The 25,849-nt window shown below is 43.7% G+C and overlaps 1 protein-coding gene across 2 annotated transcripts in view; it reads left to right on the top strand.

Annotated features, from left to right (window-relative positions):
* SOX5 (SRY-box transcription factor 5) overlaps nt 1-25,849 on the top strand; it is a 609,684-nt gene that overhangs the window by 462,691 nt on the left and 121,144 nt on the right. For both annotated transcript variants that reach the window (XM_054988760.1, XM_054988759.1), the window contains exon 9: nt 25,653-25,799. In XM_054988760.1, coding sequence (XP_054844735.1) covers nt 25,653-25,799 — 147 coding nt within the window. The remainder of the gene's footprint in view (nt 1-25,652; nt 25,800-25,849) is intronic.

Raw genomic sequence — 25,849 nt, 5'->3', positions numbered from 1 at the left:
TTCAACATTTCTGTCAGAAGCTGTATTTAAAAGGATACCTTTTTTCCTCCAGGGAACGGGGCCTTCTCTCCTCAGTGTTCTCAATCTCTTTTAATCATCACAGAGTAACTTTATTCTGTAGAAACAAAGAAAAGAGCACAAGGCCTAGCAGACCTTCAGAGGCCTAGCAGGCCTTCAGCCAGCTCACGTAGACATGAGTAAACCCTGCACTGGAGTGGAACTGCTCCAGTTTTCAGTATCCTGGGAGCAACATAAAACATGAAACGGACTTCACAGCGTTACAATTGCCTGTGCTGAGAGAGTTCTTGCTGTAATTGTGTTCATCCTATCGCTGGAATCTTTCCTGTATGACACCATTTTTAACAAGAGACAGTTTGGTGTTATGGCTGGAGTGCTGGGCTGGGCTGTAGGAGATCCAGATTCTCGTGCCATTCTCCTTGGGAGATCTGCCTGTGGCATTGGGCCTGTTGCATTCTCTAGGCCTGGCTTTTGTTTTGTATCAATGTGGCGCCATCATTGCAGGTATTGTTTTCATTGTGGGGGGGAGGGGAATATACGCTGCTTGCCTTCAGTCACATAGTAAAGATATATGTGCCATGGTGGCAGCTGCTGAAGCAAGTTTCGCAACATTTGCACAGCCAGTAAGATTTCCAATAGCCAATCAGAAGCCCTGCTGGGCAAAAGTCCTACCCACTTTTATAAAACACTTGGCAGGTGCCAAACCTTTGAGCCCATGGGTGCCACATTGGGGACTCTGGTCTTAGAATATAAAAGATCTGGGTGCAAATCCTCATACTGGTTGACCTTGGGCGAATAGCGTCTCCTCAGCCTAGCCTGCCTGACAGGGTTTTTGTAAGGATAAAATAGAGGACAGAATATCATGTCTGCAACCTCAAGCTCCCTGAAGGAAGGGCAGATAAAAATGATCTGGATAGATTAAAATTCTAGGATAATAAAATAATGGAATTTAATCCTCCAGTTTCATAATAACTTGCTTTCAGCTGAAAGAATTCCTTTAGATTTTTTTTAAAAAATAAGGAATGTTTTGACCAAAGCTTTGGGTCCTTTGGACCTGTGGTGTTATGTGAGAGTGGAGTCTCATAGGACTGAGTGCTACTTCATCAGGGGGGGGACTCTACCCTGCACCTAGAAGACTAACATGTCAGGACTAGACTCATACCTTTCCCCTTGAGATGCCAGTTCTTCAGAAAGAACTTTTGATGAGGAAGTGTATTTAATTAATCAGAGGAGCTTTGCATCTACACCAAACCCACCATGTTCTTGTCTGAGATAAATTTATTTGTTGTCTGAGGGTAGAGAACAATGAGAAACATAGGCTGTCTGGAAACAGCATATCAAGAGTCAGCTGAATAGATTGAACATCTGGGGAGTCAGATGTTTGAACATATTGCATGGGAATGCTGTAAGTGAAGAGAAGTGAAGATGGTGGATGGGGAACACGGCGGCCTCCCCTGAACAATACAAGATATCTGAGCCTTAAAGGTACCAACATCAAATACTGTTGAGACCTAAGATCCATCCACGTTGTGTGTATAGGGGGCAGAGGTGGCAAGTACAAAGGCTCCTTGTATAATGCAAATGTCACTCTGGGTCTGGCAAAGCCAACATGATTGTCTCATTAATAAAAATAGAGCTAGAATTTTTTAGAAAATGATATGAAGCCTTTTTAGAGACATTATAGAAACTCCTTGAATGTTTTGCTTGGGGGGAAGCTCCTAAACAAAATTTCTTGGCAACAAATAACTCAACATATTAAGGAGCGAACATTCTCTATCTGTATCTGTAATATAGAGCACAGGATTAGCCGAGTTTAATTAGAAGTTCATCAGCTGAAGACTATTTGATCAATTAAATGTGTCTCTGATTAATTGAGCAACAGATTTTTTAAAATGTTATTTTAATGTAGAAATTTATTTATTTATTTGCTACTTTTTCACCCGAATTGGGTCTCCAGAGCAGCAAATATCAGACATTAAAACACTGAAGTAACATTAGTTAACACTGTTAACCAGTAACACTGGTTAAGAGCGCGGGACTCTAATCTGGAGAGCTGGGTTTGATTCCCCACTCCTCCACTTGAAGCCAGCTGGGTAACCTTGGGCTAGTCACAGCTCTCTGGAGCTCTCTCAGCCCCACCCACCTCACAGGGTGTTTTGTTGTGGGGATAATGATAACATACTTTGTAAACTGCTCTGAGTGGGCATTAAGTTGTCCTGAAGGGTGGTATATAAATCGAACGTTGTTGTTGTTGTTATATAAACAACAGGGTGCTTTTATACCACTCTTCTGGACAGATTAGTGTCACACTCAGAGCAGTGAACAAGTTAGTGTTATTATTATCCCCATAATACAGCTGGGGAGCTGGGGCTGACAGGAGGAGCTTTCCCAAGGCCACCTGCTGAGCTTGTGGCAGTAGTGGGCTTCCAACTAGCAGAGTGCCGATACACAATCCAGCCACTCAACCACTATGCTATGGCTAGATACACAAACACTCACAACCAAAGAGGAGGGCCAATAAGAGTTTTCTTGGTTTACACCAAATGAAATGAAAAACCCTTCACAAATGGAATACAATTACAGAGGGACACAGCTTATGAAAGCTGTAGGGGGAAGGCATCATGTTAGAAGAGGCATTCCCCTTTCACAATCACACGGGAGAGAACCTCTTCCTAGCAATGATATAGGAATTTTTTTTTCATTCGTTGATACTGGTTTTTTTACTTTTTATTTTAAATTTTTATTAAAAAATTTAACATTAAACAATATCAAGAGTAAACAGAAACATAAACATAATTAAGGAAAGAACGTGAACTGTCACATATTATGATGACATCATTTAGTAACAGCCTAAGTCTGAATTGTGAATTTGTACTAAGAATTACAATAGCGTACTTCTTGTTTCTAAAATACTAAAGAGTATTACCAGGGCTTTTTTTTCTGGGAAAAGAGGTGGTGAAACTCAGTGGGTTGCCCTAGGAGAAAATGGTCACATGGCTGGTGGCCCCGCCCCCTGATCTCCAGACAGAGGGGAGTTTAGATTGCCCTCCGCGATCTGTTGAACTTAATATTGATATTGTTTTATACATATGCAAATATATGCAGATTGAATCAGTTAATCAATGTAAACTCTGATCAATTAACTTTATTTAGCTGAGTGGTAGCCTATGGAAAGGCTGTGATTCAGTGGGAAAGCACCTGCAGTATATGTAGAAGGTCTCGAGGATCTTGGTAGCAGATACTGAGAAACAACTTTCTCTGGCTGAGGTTCCGGAGAGCAACTGCCTGTCCGAGCAGATGATGCTAAGCTAGATGGACCAGTGGTTTGACTTAGAAGACTCTGGTCAGACCTGATTCAGATACAGGCATGGTGGCTTCCCTATATTACATCATTTAATACCTGGGAAGAGGTACACCTCAACAACGTTTTAGGTTTTTTGTGGGTCTAATACACAAGTAATACTATTCAACCATCTTTGCTTCCTTTTAATCTTTTATTAAAGAATAATTATTTTGCATCCTTAACACTAACTCAACAGAAAATTATAGCATCCATTATAGCTACATAGACAGTTTAAGGAGAACAATTACATGAGTCCATAAAAAATCTTCCAGCTGGCTGGAGGGAGGGGAGACTCTGAAGGGAAGAAGGTTCCCCATGCCATTTGCAAACGGCGTACCCCTGACAAACGGCTGAGTCAGAGGTGAAGTGCCCCTCCCCCTGCTGCTGTGCAGCAGCAGGGAGAAGGGCATTTCACCCCAGCAGGCTGCTGTTGTGGCCTCTGAGTCCTCAGAGGATGAAGACCTCGGGGAGGACGACAGGAGTGGGAGTATACCAAGCCCCTCCAGAGGCAGCTGCTTGGAAGACCAGCAGGGAATGGAGCAGCAGGAACCCTTGCCAGAGCTGGCTGAGGAATCCAGGGCAGACTCAGGGACAGAGGCTGTTCCCTTACCTGCACCAGCTCCTGAGACCAGGGCAGAATCTCCACCCAGCTCCCCTGAACCTGATAGGCAGCGCAGAGGGAGACAGCGTCTTGCTGCACAGGAAAGGAGGCGAAGTGCAAGGCTTCAGGCACTCAAACAACGACGTAACGACCTTGAGTTGTGACAGAGTGCAGCACTGCCCTGCAGGTGAGAGCTCTTAAGCCAGGACGCCCTTTCCCTCGTTGCAGAAGCACCTGCGCACAGACCCGCCTGGTTCTACTGCAACTCAGTTCTGCTCTTTGGCTCTGACCCTTGCATTCGGCTCCTTGAACTACGCTTCCTGCCTGCTCCCCTGTTGGCTTGGTTGAACTCCCGACGTTCAGAGAGGCTCGTGGCAGACTCCCCGCCTGCATTCCAGCACAGCTGTACTCAGCCGCTTGTCAGGGGTTTCCCTGACAAACAGCTGAGTGGAGGATTTAAATGTCCCTCTTCCTGTGCTGCACAGCAGCAGGGAGAGGGAAATTCAAACCCCGGCAGGCTGCAATCAGCCCTTGTCAGGGTTTTCTCTGACAAGTGGCTGAATCGGGGGTGAAGTGCCCCTGGGCTTAGATTGGGAAAATATATTTTTTTTTTTAGGAAAATAAATTTTTATTTTTTGCAAACCTTTCTACATAGTGGGCTTAGATTGGGGTTTTCAGGGCAACAGTAGTTCAGACAGAGTTCAGAAAGTCCGTGCCTACTGTTGCCGAGGGAATTATTTGAAAGGCACTAGATTGTCTGGCTTGATGAATGGCTGATGAACACCACGAACAGGGCTTGGAATGAACACATGTTCATCGGGAATGGGGCCTCCTGAACAGCTTGCTCGTGAATAGCTGATCAGACTGTTTGTGGCTTTTTTTAGTTCGTATTGCTGTTCGTGCCCACCTCTTATTTTAATCCCTCTCACCATTTTTTTTCTTTTCAGATTTTTCAGGAAATGTCTCAGCTTTATAGGAAAATCCCCCTTCTCTACTTTGGCCCCATTAGGTGGATTTTTTAATCCATATTCTGGGATCATATATCAGATATATAGGTGAAAGAGTCCCATGGCACCTGAAAGACAAAGTGCCATGTGTCAACATTCAAGGCTTCCAAGAGGATTCATGGGCCCTCAACCAAGCAAATGATGCCTCCCCAATTACATATATACATACCAGATCCTATTGGAAACCACTTGTTTGAGATTGCATTGTATCTATTTGGCAACAGAGAAATACACAGTCCATCCAGAAACAAGGGTTGTAGGCAGATAGGGTATTGGACTTGAAATCAAGGAGATCTCAGTTCTTTAGCAAAGGTAGGCTGCAATCCTAATAAAATGTGACTTACTACCAAGTAGACCTGCTTAGTATTGCCTCTAAACAGTACAATCCTAAGCAAAGTTACTCGAATGCAATCCTAAGAAAAGTTATTCCCATTGATTTCACTGGGCTTAAACTGGAATAACTCTGCTCGGGATTGCACTGGAAGACACGCATTTTGTGTTTGGTTCAAACCCTGTTTTATTTGAACAGTTGGATGGAAGGTAGATGAATGATCAGCTACAGTTATTTACCTGAATGACAGTCCCATACTTGGATGCCTTGGAAGTCTACTAAATTTGAACCCATTATAGTAATTTCCTTGGCGTTCTTTAACTTCCCCATTAACACCTCTCTTCCTCATCAACCAAACAGTTGATGGAAAAGACAGGAGGTTCATGGTAGTGTAACTGTAAATGAGTTTTTAAATTTTATCTACTGGAACATTTTCATCTTCCCTGTTACAAACACATACTCAACTAGAAGTTTGGGAGGGGGTATGTGTATTTTGGGTTTAAGAAATCTGTTTTTAGAGCTCCTTTTTTGTTACAAGAAGGATATGAAATGAAAAATTTGTTCTTATTGTATTGTAAAAAAAACCCTGCTTTCTCCCCTTCTGTTAGCTGCAAACACGCATGATTAATTTTTAACTTGTGGGTTGGGGTCTTTCTTAATTACTCCCATTGTTAGCAATTGGAAAACGCTCATAAATATGGACAGTAATTTCAGTTTATTACAATTCAGGGATAAGCCTCATCCACCTTGATGTTGTAATAACTAAGGAGATGCAAAACATTTCCTCCCTCTATTTAAAAAAACTACTCCAGTTGACTCCATAATGTCAGTGCGTAGCAGAGTATGTTGGCTGACAAATGTGCATATTTCACAGACCCTTGAGACCGTAACTTCTGGACCAATTTGCCATGTATTTTTATGTTCACAGAAATTCAAGCAAATCTTAATGCTGTGATTTAAGAATCACAGCTATGGCTTTACTTGGTTCCTGATGCTTCCTGGTTCCCATGTGGAAATTTAGGGAATGAGAACACTGCGGAGTTATGACATGCTGGAACTGATAGTCGGCATAATTTCAAGGCAAGAGATGAATAGAGGTGGTTTGCCATTGCCAGACTCTGGCCATTTCCACATGTCCTTAAAGGGACGGCCCATTCACCGAATGCTGGCACCCTTCCCCCTTCACTCTAGACGTCTCCATTTTCAAAAAGTTGCAGGCTTTTTTGACACCTTTTCTAGAAATGCACTTTCCCATGGTCCCCAAAAAGGTGCTGAAAAAAACAGAAGCCTGCAATTGTTTTGAAATCAGAGATGACTGGAGTGAAGGGGGAAAGCTTCCAGCTTTCAGTAAGTGGGCCATCCCTTTAAGGACATGTGGAAACAGCCTTTGTGTAGTGACCATGGACTCCTTTGATGGGTCTCCCATCCAAGTACTAACTATGGCCATCCCTGCTTAGCTTCCAAGTTCTGATGAGATCAAGCTAGGCTGGGCCATCCAGGTCAAGATGTAAATGGGATTTGATTCCAAGTCTCCCCCATCCTACATTGAGCTGCTGCACTAGCTCATTGAGGAACTCCTGAACATCTACTATGGAACTTCTGCATGGTGTAGAGAATTGCCTGTGTGCTAGAGCTCATATAGATGCACCAACCAAGCCTGCAGGATCCTACCAGCCTCCAATTAGACAAATTAATGGAGAAGAGATTTGTCAAAGCTTTTAGCCAACACAGTTAAACAGAAACTATGGCAGAAGCAGTATGAGGTTAAATACCTGTTGCAGGGACTGGGGAAAATGCAACAGCAATTGATGGCTGTTGCTTCTGAACCCTTCCTTGTGGCATCACAGTAGCCCATGGTTTCACCATAGAGTTTCTGGTGATTCCTAGAGCTACCCTACATCACTTCTGGGTTCTCTTGGAAAGGGATGTAGTGCTTCATATGGCACTGCAGTCCCCATGCCCCCATCTCCAGAGCTCCCACCAGTTGCCTGGCAGCCCTATGTATATCCCACCCCACCCCCACCCCTGGGACCCAAAGTGGCTTACAAGAATACAGAAATACACAATATATATAAAAAATGAACAAACAAAACAAACCTAATATCCCCAGTGGGGCAAATCCCCAGATCTGTTTCAGGTGGAAAATGGCATGAGAGGAATGTTTAAAATCCCTAAGCCTAACTTTCAAAACTAAACTCTCACAACACACCTGCTTGACAGGATCCATGAACAGGACAGAACCCATCAACATTAACATGAAATCCAGCTCTCAAATAATGAAGGAATATGTGTAAACTACAACCCTTCCCTTGTCTTTCTATCCTGTAGGAAAAGTGTAGCGGCCAAGGATAGCTTGGTTGATTTTACTTGGCCAAAGGATTTTGCCCTTTTCCTGTGGACCACTATAAACAATGATAGAGGTTTCTTAGAGTTATGGAGAACAGGTCCTCCTGATAACCGTAGTGGGACCCCATTGTGTTCAGCTTACCAAGTGGAGGAAGTCACAGTGGAGGGCCATTTAGTGTGGACTTCCTTTTTGGCAGCCATTTTATATGCATCAGACCTTGGTAGCAGTGGACAAGGTTAAATTGTGTTAATTGGGGCATTACAAAAATTGATTAAAAAAATCAAAGTTGCAAGATGCATCTGTCTCTTGCAGTGCAATCTAATGGAAGTTTATTCCAATTCCAGCCCATTATTGGGCTTCGACTGCATAGGATTGCACTGTCAGTCAACCAATTAAGGGACTGAATTTATTTGTTCACATTGCAACAAACCATCAACCAGTTGTACAAAGAACCACCTATGACAATGAAGAGGGCAGAAGCCCATCTACATTGTGGAACGGTCTCCCTGAGGTTATTACAAAGGCCCCTGAGCTTCTTTCATTTCACAAATTGCGCAAAATGAAATTACCGAGCTTCCACAGCAGAGTGGAGATTTGTATCCACGTCTCCCAGATGCTAACCTGAAACTCATAGTTTTCATCAACGCAATCATACCAATACAAATCTTGATTGTAGCCAGACAACAATCTAACTGGGATTATTGTCCTTTATCAAATCTGGGTGGAGGATTTGTATGACCGGAGGAAGTGTATATGTTGTCGCAGTGTGTGTCTATAGTTGCACTCTGGAGGAGAATCATGTAGAGGAGAGAGCGCCATGACCAAGGTCATGGAAATAGGGTTTCCATTAACATCGTTATCCCCAACTTCCTCCCACCTTCACCCATATCATCGAATCCCACACTGGAGGCAAGAGCCAGGTGCTAATTTTCTTGCAGAATCCTTTGCAATAGTTTTCTCTGCAGGAGGCCGTATCTTGTGCAGATATATCGCAGGGAGCACAAGGATTGGGAGGGGGTGGAATAAAACAAGAAAAATGCTTCTCTTGTAACAAATTCAGAAGTGGCAGAATTAAGCCCGTGAATTGTAGTCACAAATTGATATTACAATGCTAATTGCCAATGACATACAAGGAAGCTGGGTTTAGGGCTTTATATATATTTTTTAAATGTTTTTTCTTTATTATGAAAATCAATTCTGATCGTCAAGAAAGGCCCGTCGCCATCCTTTGCAGGTGGAAATAAACCTGTTTAGTGGTCAGCCGAGGACTCCCTGTCTTCTGCCTGACTGATTCAAAGAGCTTAATTTGTCTTGTAATCTTTACTCGATGATCGGTTCTCCCTTACTGTCAGTTAAGTAGCTGGCATCAAGCACCAGTGAAAGTGACAGACACCCAACTCCTTGGAGCGTGGCATTTGGCAGAAAACTTACCCTCTTCCAGTTCAGGTAGAGAGGAAAGAATTTGACCCATATTCCTTGTGGGTTAACCAGGAGTGCTCAAACATAGATACAAGGGAGGCTGAGAGAACAGACACACAAGAAGGGGATAAATGTGGAAGGAAAATATTAATATAGTGTTAATATCAGTAGGGACAGGAGAAGGCAGAGGACATTAGCGATATGGGAGAAGATATACCAGATCGATGGTTGTTGTGGATTTTCCGGGCTGTGTAGCCGTGGTCTTGGCATTGTAGTTCCTGACGTTTCACCAGCAGCTGTGACACTGAGAGATCTCTGTCTTTTGGTGCTACACCTCTGAAGATGCCAGTCACAGCTGCTGGCGAGACATCAGGAACTACAATGCCAAGACCACGGCTATACAGCCCGGAAAATCCACAACAACCATCGTTCTCCGGCCGTGAAAGCCTTCGACAATATATACCACATCGTCCCTCAAAGTTACTCCACTGGCTGTCTTGATTTTGAAGAATAGTTCTGAGGATCTAGTTGGCACCCTTTTTGTCTTTTTTGTGAAGCACTTAATGAAATGTTACATGGCCCAACCCTTTATTTTGTTTTTCTGTGTGTTATTTGGAAATGTGAAAAGCAACTATTGTTGTGATAGAGGATAGGAATAAACTAGTGCCCTGTGTTGAAGTCATTGTTCAACTTCTTCAGTATTCTGATTCAGCTTTGGAAAGCAGAGCCTGAAATCCAAATCCAACCTTTAGAACTTGAAGTCACAGTCCAGCCTTTTTAATCAGGGCCATTTCCACACTACTTACCTTCATCTGGAATGCCGTGGAATGTCACGAAAAAAACGCGGAAGATAGTATTATTCTTGCGTGAGTTTTGTGCGATGTCGCGCAAAACTCACACAAGAAGACGCTATCTTCCGCGTTTTTTTCGTGACGTTCTGCGGCGTTCCGGATTAAGGTAAGTAGTGTGGAAACGGCCCAGGTTGTAATTGATAGCAAGGAAAAAACCGGTTTGGTTGGAGATGCACCAGAAAGCTGCCTTCTGCTCAAAACCTAACCAAAACAAATAAAAAACATAGTTCCTCACAACAGGCTGCTAGGGTCCACACTTACTATTAAACATGGCCTCTGCTAATGATAGAAGGTTTTGAAACCTGGTGTGGGGTTTGGTTGCAGAGTGTGGGAATGAGACTAGAGATAGAAAGAACGGAGGAAGATGCGTCCCTTGGTTTCCTGTTTGATTTGGGAAATACCTTGAGCTCTGCCTCATCTGCCGCCTGCAATCACAATATGATTGCCACTGTATGGTTCTCTTTTGCTTGATGATTAAGGCTTACGTTGAAATGGCAATTGACCTATGCCCTGTGTTGAAGTCACTGTTCAACTTTTTCAGTGTTTTGATTCAGTTTTGCTAGTTAGAGTCTGAAATCCAGATCCAACCTTTCAGACATGAAATCACAGTCTAACCTTTTCAATCTGGTTGTAATCGATGGCAAGGAAGAGAATGGTTTTGGGAATGGCCACTAGAGTGATTTTGGGAATGGCCCACCTTGTAGTGCATTTTTTAAAGAGGCCTTCTCTGGTTTATATATAACACTGAACACTGATTTCATTGGTTCGCCCTTGACTTCTTGTAGTATGTGAAACAGCTGTTTGTGATACAGTCCCCTCCCCAAATGATTCATAATTACATCTGCCTTCCATTTTTTTATCCCTTTCCCCAGGGAAAGGCATGAGGGTTCAACTGTATTGTGATTTCAAGCCACCAGATAAGGCAACAGATAAATGGAGGGTAGATTTCTTTGTTCGTTTGGTGCAGCTTCATTGCTTATGTCGGACAACACGTTCATATGGAATGTATCAGCCAACAGTGTTTACCCAGATGACCCTATCAAGTTTCCTTTCTGGAGCGCTTTCAAGTCTTTTCACTCCATTTCAATTACTGTCACATAGCGTGAATATTGTTATGTACAAATATGTGACTTATTTGGGCAGCCTTCCAGTGAGCTATTCTTAATTTGCAAAGGGAGAGGCAATCTGGTTCACTAACTTCGTGGCACTGCATTATCACAGAAGCCGAGTAACAAATTTCTTAAACTGATGATAGGAAGTGCCCCTTGATAGGTTCCTTCATGTGAAGAGAATCCAAGGGGATCTTGCAGTTGGAGCAGAAGGACCTGGCTCTGAATTTCTTTCCGATACCACATTTGCCCCTGGTGCTGTCAAGTCAACGAAGAAACCAGAAAGAATGGATGGATAGAAGAAAAGTGTTTGATCACATTACAAGGGAAGTGTAATGTAAGGGAAGTGTTTTCCCTTACATCTCCCTACACCTCCTCCACAGTTAACACTTAGTTTGTCAGATCTTTGGAGTAGGAACTTTTTTCTTGGGATAAGAACTAAGTACAACATTTTTCTGTTTTGCTCACTTTACTCCATAAGGAGCTCTGTGGGGAACCCACAAACCAAATTTTAACTTTGGGAGTTGGAGAGGCAACAGAGGAGAATTGAAGAGAGGGTGAAGCAATATGGGTGGAAGGTGAGCAAATGTCTGCTTAGCCGGCTTTGTAGTTGGAGATGAAAATGAAGAGGTTAAACTTTTTAAAGGCTTCATGGAAAAGATGGGTTTTGAGGGAGATTTGAAGGTACAGAGGAAGGTGATGGTATATAAAAACACTGGAAAGGAGGCAGCATCTGGGGAACAAAACCACATGTTTTGCATTGTGGCTTCACCTTCATGGTTCTGTGTATATTCTTTCCTCCCTGGAAGAAAACATGGGGTTGGAACCAGTCTAAAATTTCCATCAGAGGAGCAGAACTTACTTGCCTCTCCCTTCTCACTGCAGCCCACTGATTTCCATGAAACACTGCCCCTGGGACTTGGAGAGCCCTCAGGAATGACATAGGGGAGGGTCCACAACAGGAAGGAGAAATCTGTGGAAACCATGAATTCATTTTGGATCTAGCCTGTAATCAGAACTTGCTCTAAGGCAGAAATGGGAATATCAAGCTGCCTCTGGAAAAGCACCTTTCCACCACATTATGTTGAGGAAGTAAATATCCATATTGTGATGTCATCACTAGAGATGGACACAAACCGGGAAAATTCCAAACTGTGCGGTTCGTTGTGTTTCACGAACCACAAACTTTCACAAACTTGCCCCGGTTCACAAACCGGTTCGTTCAGTTCATGAAAATGTCACTTCTGGGTCAGCAGAACTTTGGTTCGTATTTCAGTTCATGCCCACCCCTAGTCATCACACTTGCTTCATTGGCTGGTGCTTTTGGGATGGAGAGCAATGATTATATGATGTCACGCACCTTCGCTTATCAGGGGTATGAGGAACAGTGATGCCCAACTGTTTATTTAATGCCAATCATACACCTCTTGCCAACATCTAGTTCTTCCCTAAGAGGAGGGACTGTGTAGCTTGCTTCTTACCCTTCTAGTTTTGACTAAAATCTTCATTTATTTTGGAAAGTGAGCATTTCTGGCACTGCCATCTGCCCAGCAGGCTGGGTGTCAAAATCCTCCCAGTTCCACATTGGGTGAAGATTATATTGTCGCACTCAAAGTAGGGAAAGTCTGGTTGATAACGATTTCTGTTCATAATTATGTAAACAAATCAGGGTTATGCAGTGTGGCAATGCACACTGGTTAGTCAGAAGACCCAGTCGGGTATGCATTTTTAATTATGAGTGTGTGAATGATACAAAATATGAGTGTTGGTGCAATTCTTCATATGAGATCCTTAAATATTCTCCCTGTGCAGTGAGCCCCCTGCAACTCGTTGCTCTTTGTGCCCAGGATAAACTTTAGCCCATCAATTGACTTGGTTTCTGCTGCTCTTTACAATTTTAATTTAGTTTTATTTCTTTGTCCCCCAACTACAAATATGAATCCCATTGGCTATGAAAGTGATTTTAATAATATGGTTGAGGTATGAAACACATATCTCTGTTTAATGCTAAAATAGCTAATCTTATTTTTCCTCCAATAATTTAAAAATAGCTATTATGTCTCATTCTCATTTTCTTTATTAATAGAACAGGAATTCATTTTTTTAGTGTGGCCTCAAAGCTGTAATGAGCATTGTTAACATATAATAACAATGCCCCAGGGGAAAGATTTCAAAGGCAGTCTAACCTCACGGCTGAACTCCTGATGTACTGCGATGCCATCTAGCAAAGAGCTGTTACACAATCTTTTGAGAGAGTTTAACTGAATATTGCTATTTAATAAGCAGGTAAGGATTATAGATAGCTTAAGGTATTGGCTCAGGACTGAACGTGGTTTCTTAAGAATGCAAGATCAACATTCTGATAATGGTTCTAAATGTGCAACATGGAGATGCGCATTAAAGGCACCTGGTCCAAGTGTTCATACTGAGGGTGGGATTCTCAGATCCCAATATTCCCATCAGATTTGCACATATTATTTATTTATTTACGAAATTTATACTCCTCACTGCCACCAGAGCCACCATTTTCTTTGCACGATTGTTATTTGGCATAGTGGTTAAGAGCAGCAGGACTCTAATCAAACCGGGTTTGATTCCCCACTCCTCCACTTGAAGCCAGCTGGGTGACCTTGGGTCAGTCACAGCTCTTCCAGAGCTCTCTCATTCTCTCCCACCTCACAGGGTGATTGTTGTGGGGATAATCATAACATACTTTGTAAACCTCTCTGCGTGGTGGTTAAGTTGTCCTGAAGTTTAGTATATGAATCGAACATTATTATTATTAACTTACATTGGAATTTCTCCTTGTCAGTCTAACCATTTACCGTAACTCTCATTCACGTTTGGTCAGAGCCATCACAACAGTTAACACAATTAAAAACATACCTAATAAAAACACACCTTGAAAACTATTAAATCCTGACAAAGTACATCATTAAAACTATTAACACCAAGTGAAAGTATCCATACAAATAATAAAAATCAACAATTAAAACATAGGACAGCAAGGAGGGATCATCAAGGAAATGTCCGAGAAAATAGTAAAGTTTTCGCCTCCTGGCAGAAGGTTGCAATAGAAGGGGACAGGTGAGTCTGTCTGGGGAGAGAGGTCCAGAGTTTGGGTGCCATGACTAAGAAGGCTACCTTCCAGGTGTCACCTGCCTAAACTCAGAAAGTGAGGAAAGCAAAGGAGGACTTTGGAAGATGACCATAGTGGTTGTTCAGCAGTTGCTCTTTATGTGTGTAGAGTTGGGAAAGGTAAGACTGCACCAGAGCTGCCCGGAAGTTTAGCTTAGCCTTTTTCACACTACTTACTTGCTTCCGGAACATTGCGAAACGTAGTGTAAAAACCGCGGAAGAGAGCGTCTTTTCACGAGTTTTGCGCAACATCTCTACAGAGATGGCGGCTCAGAGGGTTTGTTAGTTTCCTCTTTGCCTCAAGAAGGCTCTGTCAGTTTCACCTCCCCTCCTAAGAGTTGAAGAGGAAATAAACAAACTACTTGAGCAGGGATCTCCCTGGCTCTGTCGAGAGAGGAAATTAACAAAGCCTTCCGATCTCTTTTAAAACTCAGCTTCCCAGCTAGCATTGCGACTCCCTTCACGTGCTCCTCATGTAAATCATCTCTTGTAGCTTAGCTCTCAGTGAGAAAGCTGGACTAATGATGATGATGATGATGTAAATAAATAAGTAAATAGATAGATAGATAGATAGATAGATAGATAGATAGATAGATAGATAGATAGATAGATAGATAGATAGATAGATAGATAGATAGATAGATAATCTTTGCAACAGCCCTGTAATGTAGGGTGGTAATAGTTTCCCTATATTGTGGTTGAGGAAGGGCTAAGGTAGGCTAACTTACCTTAGGCCATCTGGTAGATTCATGGCAGAAACAAGATTTGAACTGGGAGCCTGTTGGAACACAGGTCATTCACTTATAGCACGTTACGCACAGTTATTCAGTTATACTGAAGTAACTCAGCATAAGATTGAAATGGCAATCACTATTCTATAGTAACTCCTGTTGTGTTTGCTGCTGGGAAACCTTTGGTTGAAAAAAAAAGGACACAAATGTTGAAGGAAGCTAAATTATTACAATGACAAAGGGGTTTTGGATGTCTAGAGAGGTGGGCCTGTGGTAGAATACTGTACTTTGGATGCTTTGCTTTGCTTTCATGCATTCACCCAGCGTGATGCTTGTAATCTTGGGGCTTCAGCAATAGAAGAGTTGAGATTTAAAGTTGGAGAGGAAGTGATTCTGGCATCCTAAAGGGGGGTGGGAATGTCAAAGATGATACAATGGGTAGACAAAATATTGATTCAGATTTCCTGTCAGTTTGTCTCATTGCAAATCAACTGAATGGTATTTCAAAAGAAAAAGCAGCAGAGATCTCCTGTGTGCATAAATCTACAGCGAAAGGGAGAAAACTCTCCACGTTGTCTAGGACCATGAGCGTTGTTAGCCTTGGATAGTCTACGTTTTCCCCCACAAAAACATGGCCTACTGATGAGTAAAGTGAGAGTGCGTTTTCAGGATCTCCTGAGTCCTGACGTATCTATTCTGTTATCAACTGATCCTATGCGTATACTGCCGTTCAAGAACTTAAGAAGCACTTTGTTAGAATTGCCCAGCGTTTTCTCAAGAATGCAGAAAAGCCAGCAAGTGCCAAGATCATCCAGAAATTGTCCAGTGGCTTATTTATCACTGTTCAAAGCTATCTATGGCCTATCTTCTATGTTCTTCTGGAGCATCTCATGTTTTTAGCTTGTCCCAGAAAAACAACTACCTATGCCAGTGTTGCCTGTCATCAATAGGTTTATGAGTTATAATCTAGCTAAAGGTCCCATGCTTGTTTCGGCTGATGTGGTCTTAAACATCAAGGCATGATCATATGTAAATTCTCAGTCCATACTAGCAAATGGGCAGAAGATTTGCATCTTATCCAGAGTGATGAAGGAGGAGAAGCAAAGAAAGTCAGGATTTCAGGTAGCTGGTATTGAGAAAGACCTTTCTGTGTCTAAGACACCCTGGAGAGTCCCATCAGGCCATACTGAGTTTGATGGACCAAGTGTCCAACTCAGTATCAGCCAGCTTGTTGACATATTCAGCCATACCACTCGATTTAACACGTAAACCAGGTCTTCCGAGTACTGTAGTGACCATTAAAATGTTTGTGAGTACCTGGTTAGAAGATGACGCTTGGATTTGTTTTAGCAGATGGTTCTTGCAGCATCAGAAAATGAATCGGCTTCTCCCCCACCCCCCAGCCTGTTTTTAAATTAAACTAATGATGCAAATTAAATTGGCTCCAGGTCCACGTTATTTAGATACTAAAAGTTCTGCCTTTGCCACCATGAAAGGCTCCAAAGACATGGAGAATGTACATTTATGGGAAGATGGCAAAATACAGATTGTGTTTCGCTGTACCGTTGTGCCACAGAGGCTGTTGGCAGCTTCCCTAGAGCGTAAAATTAATCCAAATTTTGGAGCTCTCCATGATAGACCTTTGAGTAGACACGGTCCTTTGTTTGATTGCTTGAGGGTGCCATAACTTTTCATTCTCTAAATTGTTGTCAGTTAAGCATCTTGATTCACAGCATGCGTTCATTCCAGTGTCCTTTTCCTGGTCTTAAGCCAGACGTTATCCTGCCCCCTGAATGATTAAATCTGAGCAGACAGATTCAATAATGTCAAAGTTCAATCTTGTCTAAAAATATTAACATGCTGAGCCCCATCCTGCATATTGTACATTTCAGTCTGCGTTACAAGGCATGGCAGGGTCTGTAGGAAGAATGTCATTGACTAAACGAGGAGGAACCAAACATAGGCAATTCTCTCCAAGGACTGTCACATCGCGGAACTATTTCATTCAAGCGGGACCTAAGGCTTTGCAAGTTGGGTTGCCAACTGACCAGGAAGAAAACCTCAGCCTGTCCAGTTTCTTGACCTCTGGGCCAGCTGCCAGAATTTTGTACGTATGTGTTGTGGAAAAGCAAGAAATTTGGCTCGGTTTCTAGTTTTTGTTATAAGTAAGCGGAATCATTTTTATTTCATGCACATGGTTAAACTCTGTAGCAAATGCAGGCATACCGAGACACCAGCAAGTTCATTGCCACTGCATTATTTTACAAGCTCCTGCAGATTTGTGCCTGTGATTCCTCTGTGGCTTCCCCTTGAAGTTTCATTATTTATGCTGTTTTAAGTTGTATATATCTATGTATGTATTATTAAAGGTTTGTTTTAGTGGTTTTGATTGTTTGCTGTTTGGGGGGGGGGTCTCTAAGTTGGGTGAAGGTGGCAAAAATGATTTAAATAAATCAGTAAGTAAAATCAGAGTTATCTAATATTTTTTTCATGCCAGCTTTCTTCATAAGAGATCAGGGTAATGTATATAATTATCCTGCCTTCCATTTATCCATTCACCACCCTGTGAGTTAGGCTAAGCTGAGAGGAGGAAAGAGGCTCAGAATTATCCAGTTTGCTTCAAGTCTGAATAGAAATTCGAACCACAACTTAGTCCATCATTCTAATCATTATACCACTGTGCTGCCTCTATAAAGATGAGAGAAGAAGAGTGGGTAGACATGCCTCGTGCTATGGCATGATGTCTCCTACCCAGCAGCCTGTTCCGTGCCATCGCTTGTTAGGATATTGGGGGGGAAATCACTCTGATGTTGCGACATCACTTCTGGCACAAACCTGGAAGTGATGTCACGGTATCGGAGCGATGCTGGTTTTCGCATCCCTGCCCCCGCCCCCAAAAGCTGCTGCCAGTTGCCAAAACTGGGCTGGCAACATTAGCATTGACAGAGTAACTGGGTGGTGTGGTATTGGTGATGTCTGCTCTCACATCACATGCCTTAATCTATCTCAGGCTCTGCCTCTGGACGTCAGCCAGGTGTCAGATTGGCAACCATGCTTGCAAACTCTTATGGGTATGGAGTCTGTGTGTGGGGGGGGGGGTAAGGACCAGGAGGAGAATTTTCAGTAGATGTATCTTAGATATTAGAAAATTCAATTTGTCCAAAATGTGGTGGCCAAGCTATTGATGTGGCTGGTTACTGGCACCCTATCACCCTAGTTCTGAAACATTGCCATTAGCTGCCCATTTGTCTTCAGACACATTTCAAAGTACTGCTTCTAACCTTCAAGGCTCTGATTGGCTTGGGCAGGGTACTTGAAGAACCACCTTGTCTAGGGTTGCCATCCTCCAGGTGGTGGCTGGTGTTCTCCCGGAATTACAACTCATCTCCAGGTGACAGAGATCAGTTCTCCTGGAGAAAATGGCTGGACTCTCTGGCATTATAGCCAGTTGAAGTCCCTTCCCTTCCCAAATCCCACTCTGTCCAGACTCAACCCCCCAAATCTCCAGGAATTTCCCAGCCGGGAGCTGGCAACCCTGATCTCATCCCATACTGTCCAACCCACCAGATAAGGTCCTTTTATCGAGTCCTGCTCTCTGTGATTCCACTTCAGCTGCCGTTTGTTTTTGCCCAGACTTTTAACTGAAACGTTCCATTTTTAAAAGCTGTTTTATGAACTACTTCAAGCTGAGGGCTGTTCTAGAGATGTTGTTTTAGGTTGTGGGATGTTGCTTGATGTTGGCTTTATGACTTTTTAAAAACACTAAGCATTCTCCTGCTGTGTTGTCTTTAATTATTTGATTGCATTTGGGGTGTTGTTGTTTACTTTGTGAGCCATGCCAAGCAAGTCTCTGGATAAGCGGAATATAAACCTTCTTAAGTGCCTGAACTAGATGACCCAGGCTATCCGGATCTCACCGTATCTTTGAAGCTAAGCAGGGTCAGCTTTGGGTGGGAGACAGCCAAGGAAGTCCATAGGCAGAGACAGCCAATGGCAAACTACCTCTGAATATCTCTTGCCTTGAAAATCCTACAGGGTCACCATAAGCTGGCTACTGGCTACGACTTGGCTGCAAAATAAATAAATAAGAGCTGCTATTTAAAAAATGCATCCAAAAGTGAAACTGGAAGCCAATTTTATTGTGGTTCTGTCCCTCTCCCCTTAAGCGAAACATCTGAGGAATTTTTAGAAGAGCCACAAGGGAATTGAGAAGACTGGCAATGATTGCCCAAGTGCTTGGCACATCCCTCGTTTCGGGCTGCCTGAAGCTTAGTCACTATGCAGTGCTATCATATTGCAAGGGGAGAGAGACAGAAAGAAAGAGCCATCAGTAAGCAAGCGGGCTGTTGTCCCATGTTAATTAGCTGGGTACAGAATGGGAGACTACCCAGCCAAGATGGCTGCATCAGCTGAACGGGGCTGCCTGTTGGCTTGCCAAGAGGGACTTGGGACAGTTTAGCTGAATGCCAGGATGCTTGAGGCGATGCTATCATCTACAGGAGGGCCTACAAGGTATGCATATCGGCCAAGACAGTGCAGGCCGTTGCTCATAAACATTTTATGATCAGGCGCTTTACAGAAATAATGTTTCTGCTCCATCACATTCAATGACTTCAACATCTAATGGAAATAGGATTTGTCCCATAAGATTTCTGCATGGACACATCATAAAATACTAAAAACAGTGCTTGGGATGTTGATACCACTTGTTCGGTGACAATTGTAGTCAGTGAGGTCTCTCTCTCTGGAGAGAGCAGCAAAGCAGTACAGTAAATCAGTGGTTCTCTCGACCTTTTGTATTTTACAATCGCTCCGTCAAAGAACTTAAGTCTCAGCAGGATACATTTATATGTCTACAGGCATTCAGTTGTTACTACTAGTGTGCCCAGAGGTCACAGATGGATAATTGGTGGCAGGTAGGGGCCTCAGGAGACAGCACATCACACTTGCAGGTGGACGTGGAGATTGAGGGAGAGTGAAGTCTTAGTAATTGTTATGAAACCCCCAGCATCCCATCTAGATTACATGTGCATCCAACTGGTGGTTCCTGTGCCTCTGTTTGAGAACCACTGAAATACATCATGCACTACATGTGGTGTTAAGGAGTAGGGGATTGATAGCCTTACAGTTTAGAGAGTTTGCAGTGGTGAGATGGGGGGCATACCTTATGAGCTTGGTAAGCATGGTCTACCATCAAGTATTTCTGCTAAACTTCTCAGACACAGGCCATTTTCACATGTTGTTAACGTCACACAACACTGCGCAACACTCATGTGATTTCTGACGTCACCTTGTCATGATTCTGTTTTCATGGTGCGATGATGTCAGAAATCACACCATAAAGACACTAGTATTCCATGAGTGATGTGTGATGTTGTGCAATGTTAATGATGTGTGAGAACGGCCACTGAGGCCCTTTCCGCACAGCCTGTTATTCTTGCCATTTCCCTGCTTTAGATCTGTGTTTTGCTGAGTTGCCCCAACAACGTATCTTCCACAACTTATCTTCCACATGCTTCCACAAGCGCTTACTTTTGGTTGTGAGGTCACAGGAAAACCTCCAAATAGACCAAGAAGAAAAGTGGTTTAGAGGGGAGGTCGGGCACTTTCATCGTCATAGACTAAAAGCGCCCGTCCCCCTTTTAATTGTTTTTTTTCACTTTGCACGTGCCTGACTGCATGCGGCTACTGTTACAAGCAGGCTTCTGCAGCTGAACGGAAATGTGATGAAGGAAGGGAAAGAGCTTTGGGGGAACAATTGGGCAAAGATTGAGAGGAGTAGGAGGTTTCTTCCAAAATGCTTCAAATTCATATGCCAGAAAATGCAAAAAAAAAAAAAAAAAAGGCCAGAAACCCACAACAAAAGAAAACACCGGAGCAAGTTCTGTCCCAGTAAAGACACAGAACACCCGGCAACAAAACAATATGTGCGCACCTGGCAAATGATAACATGTGCACGCTTGGGGAAAAGCCGCCATAGTTCCAAAGGTGAGCCGTACCTCTAAGGACGTATGGAAATGGCTAGAGTTAGAATGCCACCATTTTCAGAAGTCAAACAAGAATAACCCATATGAGGATGAGACGGATCGGTTGTGCCTGTCTTTAGAAATTCAAACTCTGGATTGGAAATTCAAATCTCAGAGGATATTCTGCCAGTGTAGAGCCATTGTGGTGTAGAGGTTAAAGTGTTAGACTAGAATCTGGGAGACCCAGGTTTGAATCCCCACTTTGCCATGGAACTTTGCTGAGTGACTTTGGGCCAGACAAACACTCTCAAACTAACCTGCCTCATAGAGTTGTTGTGAGGATAAAATGGCAAAAGGAAGAATGATGTAAGTAATTTTGGGTCCCCACATGGGAGAAAGGTGGGGTATAAATGAAGTAAATAAATAAATAGATCCCATTGGGCTGTATGTCAAGTTATTTCTAACTGGGATATCAGGTAGGATATGAGAGACCCTTTCTTTTGGGCCAGAGAATGGTGTGAAAGCACATCATAACACAAATCCAGCACTGAATATGTCTGGTTCTAGTAGTTTCTTGGGAAAGGATACAGTCTCAGAAGCATCTGAAGGTTATGCTTTGCTCTTCCAAGGGAAAGCAAAGTATATGTGTGATAAACCAATGGAATTAAGCAAATGTTATATTTGCAGTGGAGATGCCACTCAAAATTATGTGCCCCACCATAATGTTTGGAATTGCTGGCCACATGCAGTGTGCATTGTCAGGGCTTGCAGCAGCCACCACTGGGCAGGGCACTGCACAGTCTGCTCCTGACACTCGCTGGCCTGCTTAACCTGTGCCACTCACCCTCTTTGGTCTCTGCCATCTCCTCCTCCTTCATCCACTCTCCTCCTAGCCTTCACTCTCACACCACTCTGCTTCCACTTCCACACCATCATTCCTTACTCACACCCACCACCACCCCAGAGCTCTTCCCAGCCAGCTTTTATAGGGCCTTCTCTCAGCACCCCGCCCTCCTTGCAGGTCCTGCCTGCCAGGCCACACCCCTCCTTGGCCTCCCAGCATTGGTCTGGGCTGTCTCAAGCTGCTGCAACTGGGGTAGCTGGCTGGGCTGCCTGGATCAGCAACAGCTGTGTTATGTTAGCTGGCTGCCAGGCCTCTCTGGCTGAGCTGATTACTGAAGGTAGGCCCAGCTGTGGCCCCTTGGCTGGCTGCCCAGCTCTTCCCACAGAATGCCTTCAGCAGCTCCACCTGGAGGGGCTTGGTTGTGAGCATCTCCTGAGCCAGGCTGCTGTCTTCAAGCTGAGGTGGAGGCTGGGGCGTGGCTCTGAGCTGCTGTGGCTGCTTCTCCTCCCTGCCAGGTAAGAGCTCTGTTTGGGCTGCTGCTGGGCCCCTATTCCCCCTGCCTTGGCCCTTTTCCTCTGGTCTGCTTAGCTCCCTCTTCTCCCCCTGGAGGGTGGGACTAGCTGGTCCCTCCCTGCTCGCTCCAGCCCTCTGAGGCTTTGGCCTTTCGCCCCTTCCCCCTGGAGTAGGCAGGTCCTGGATCTGGTTGCTGGCTGGGGCAGCAGGGCCGCTGCCTCCCGGTTGCCTCCCACTGTTCCCTCCTGGCAAGTCTGGGGGCTGGGACTCAGACCCCGGACATGCATCTCCATAATTTCCCCTGTACCACAGGAACTGAGCCAAGGGCAATGGGAGCGAAAGACATTGCTGGGTGGTGACAGCCTCGAAGTCATTGAATCAGCCACTGAGAGAGATGTACGTGTACACTGGCACACATAATATCCTCTTGTATTTTTCAAAATGATGGGGACTGTGTTGTCCTCTTACCGAGCTTTTCCCATCCTATCTGGTCACCTTGAAAAGCTGCTCCAGACTCATCCACAGAAATCCACGTACTTTATTTAGCATTCCGTTGTCTGGTGCCCTCCAACCTTGGTTGCTCTGATAATGTAAACAGTCAATGTGAAAAGAAGATCACCCAATAACAACAATGTATAATTGTAAAGATGGTCACATTATTGTTATAGTGTTTGTCCTTGCTCTTTTTTCTAATTGTGCCCAGCCTGGTTAAAATTACAATGGAAAGTATCTTCAGGAGAGGTGTTTAATTTTGTTCACCTTGTTGTCCTTGAAATAGAAGACTAATGTAACGTGCTGATACATACCCCCTTTTTGCTTTGCATTTATTATCAGCCGTTGTATATTACCTTGGCCTATGAGTGCTCCAGGCAGCAATGGCTTAGCTTGTGTGCTGCTGTGATGCATCTCTCTTCAACGCACACTGGAAGCAGCTTTGTTCAGTTGAGGTAGCCACTGTTAATTTTCAATCAGACTTTCTAACTCTTTACCAGACATGGGCACGAATGGAAAAAAACAACGAACACCCTGTTCATCGTTCATTGCCATCCACGAACAACGAACATGGATGAACATGAACTGTTCCCGGACATGTTCGTTGTTCATTGTTCGTGGGGGCTAGAACCACCCTCACCCCAAACCCCCCATTTAGCTCCCCCTCCCCTCAAACACACTTACCTGGCCCTTTAAAGATCCCTTTAAACTATCAGCTGGCAGGCGGCAGGGGGGATTACCCCCTTCCGCCTGCCAGCTCATAGTTTAAAGGGCCCTGTCCTGGCAAAAACAGCAGTGTCCGCTGGCAGTTAGTTTGAGGGGTTACAAACTGACCTTCCCAATGTCCATTACCCACCAAATTTGCAGGGGACATAGTCCTCACTGTCCTCTGAAGACCCCCCAAGTTTCAGAGAGATTGCACCCAGGGGAAGGCATGATCCACGGGTCTCCCCGTTGGCTGTTATTTTCTCTTCAGAGTGGCAAAAATGGGACTCTCTGCTGGAAGTACTTTGAAGGGTTGAAGCCAGAAGGAAAGCCAGAAGGAGTTCAGACAGAGTTCAGTCTCTGCCTCCAGTTGCCAAGGGGATTGATTGCAGCAGGTGCCAGACTGTCTGGCTTGATGAACGGCTGTCAAAGGCAAGGAAGGAGGCTTGCAAAGACCACCTATTCATTTAGTATGGGGCCTCATGAACAGCTTGTTTGCGAACAGCAGATTGGGCCGTTCGTGGGTTTTTTTCTGTCCGTAATGCTGTTCGTGCCAATGTCTACTCTTTACTCCTTAAGTTGTTGGCTCCCATTTCAAACAATGTTTGACCACCCTACCACTGTACAGTTTATTTTTTCTGAATGCTTGCATCCGTGGTTTGCTTTAGACTTTATAATTGTTAATTGCACCTATGCTTTCAAAAGCCTCTTTGAGCCTCTGTGTACAGGTAGAATAAGTAAATGTGCAGGGAAAGGTAGAATAAGTAAATAAAAATTAAATCTTTTTTCACGTACTCCTAAAAATGAAAGTTGTGAACATATAAGAACATAAGAAGAGTCCTGTTGGATCAGTCCAGTGATCGATCTTCTGGAAGTGATGTCACTGCGAAAGCTGGGCAAGCGCTCCTGCACTCCACACAGGGCCAATTTGGCCCATTTGGGGCCCAAATCAGCCCCAAACGAAGCACGGGAATGCTCCCATGGGCAGCGTGACAACATCACTTCTGGAAGTGACTTCGCCACACCTGTTGGGAGAGCGCACAGGGCGCATGTTCCTAAGGTGCCTGCTGGTGGCAGGCAACCTCTGGGAGCTTGCCCCCTCCCACTGATCACTGGGTGATCAGTGGATGAGGGGGCAAATCCCCGGGAGTTTGCCTGCCACAGGCAGGCACCTGGGACCCCTACGTTGCACTGGTATTGAAAGGTTTACTGCCTCTAAATGTGAAGCTACCCTTTAGACACTATGGCTACCTGTTATTGATAGAACACATGACAAAGAAATCTGAAAACAGCTTTATTGATCAGTAACACTCACCATGGACCTAGGATTGTATACTCAGTAGCAAATCTGGGTTTGTTCCTCTAAAAATGGGTGAAATTAACCTCTTATTTTGCTGTGGATTTATAAAATGGGGTTCTAAATTATAGCAGTCTCCTTACAAAAATTAAGATTAAAATTTCAGTTTTCTACTACTTTACCAAAGTAAGGGGTGTTTTGGAAATGTAACTATGCTCACAAAGAGAGGGGGTAATCAGAATTTGATTGCGATTCCTAGGATCAACAAATCTACTGCTTTTTTTAAAGTGTAAAGAACAGTTGTGGTGGATATATGAGGGGTTTTGTAATGTTTCCTCCACGCTATTAATGGATTCTTCAACGTATAAACTAGGGGCACCACAACTGATATTATAAATTAGAATTTGTAGAGGATCCATTCATGAATCTTCCAGCATCATATCTCGTTTGAGTCATAGTTTTTGAAATTAGATGTAGGGAGGACAAAGTGTGTGTGTCTTAAACAGATGAGTTGAAAAGGAAATAATTGTGTGTGTTTTCTTACCGTTTTACATAAGCTTCTCGAACCCAAATTCATTCTTCTACGAAGTCCTGAAAGAAACAGGAAACCATGGCTGTTTCCACACAGCTTACCTTATTCTGCAAAATAGCGAAATCTCACACGAAATCTCACGAGAAGACACTGTTATTGCGCGAGAAGACACGATAACAGTGACTTCGTGCAAGATTTCGCTAATTTGCAGAATAAGGCAAGCCGTGTGGAAATGGCCCACGTCTTCCTTTGTGCTTCTGAAATACTGTATTTGCCTTCATAAAACATTTCCCTCTTGGATAACATCCTGGGCAGAGATCGCAGTGGGGGAGGAGTTTCTTCCAACTAGCATTGGTTCTCATGCCAATAACTTTAATGTCCTTTCTTTCTACCTTTTGTTTCCTGTAGCAGTTGTACGCTGCCCAACTTGCTGCAATGCAAGTATCCCCAGGAGGAAAAATACCAGGAATCCCCCAAAGCAACATTGGTGCGGCAGTATCACCAACCAGCATCCATACAGACAAGAGCACAAACAGCCCTCCGCCCAAAAGCAAGGTAATGTACAATTTTACTGTCAAGCTTTCTCACTTTCAAGAGAGGACACC

Source organism: Eublepharis macularius, chromosome 9 (assembly GCF_028583425.1).
Source record: "Eublepharis macularius isolate TG4126 chromosome 9, MPM_Emac_v1.0, whole genome shotgun sequence".
Taxonomy (NCBI): domain Eukaryota; kingdom Metazoa; phylum Chordata; class Lepidosauria; order Squamata; family Eublepharidae; genus Eublepharis; species Eublepharis macularius.
The sequence above is the reverse complement of the archived record's forward strand: the minus strand, read 5'-3'. Positions and strand labels throughout refer to the sequence as shown.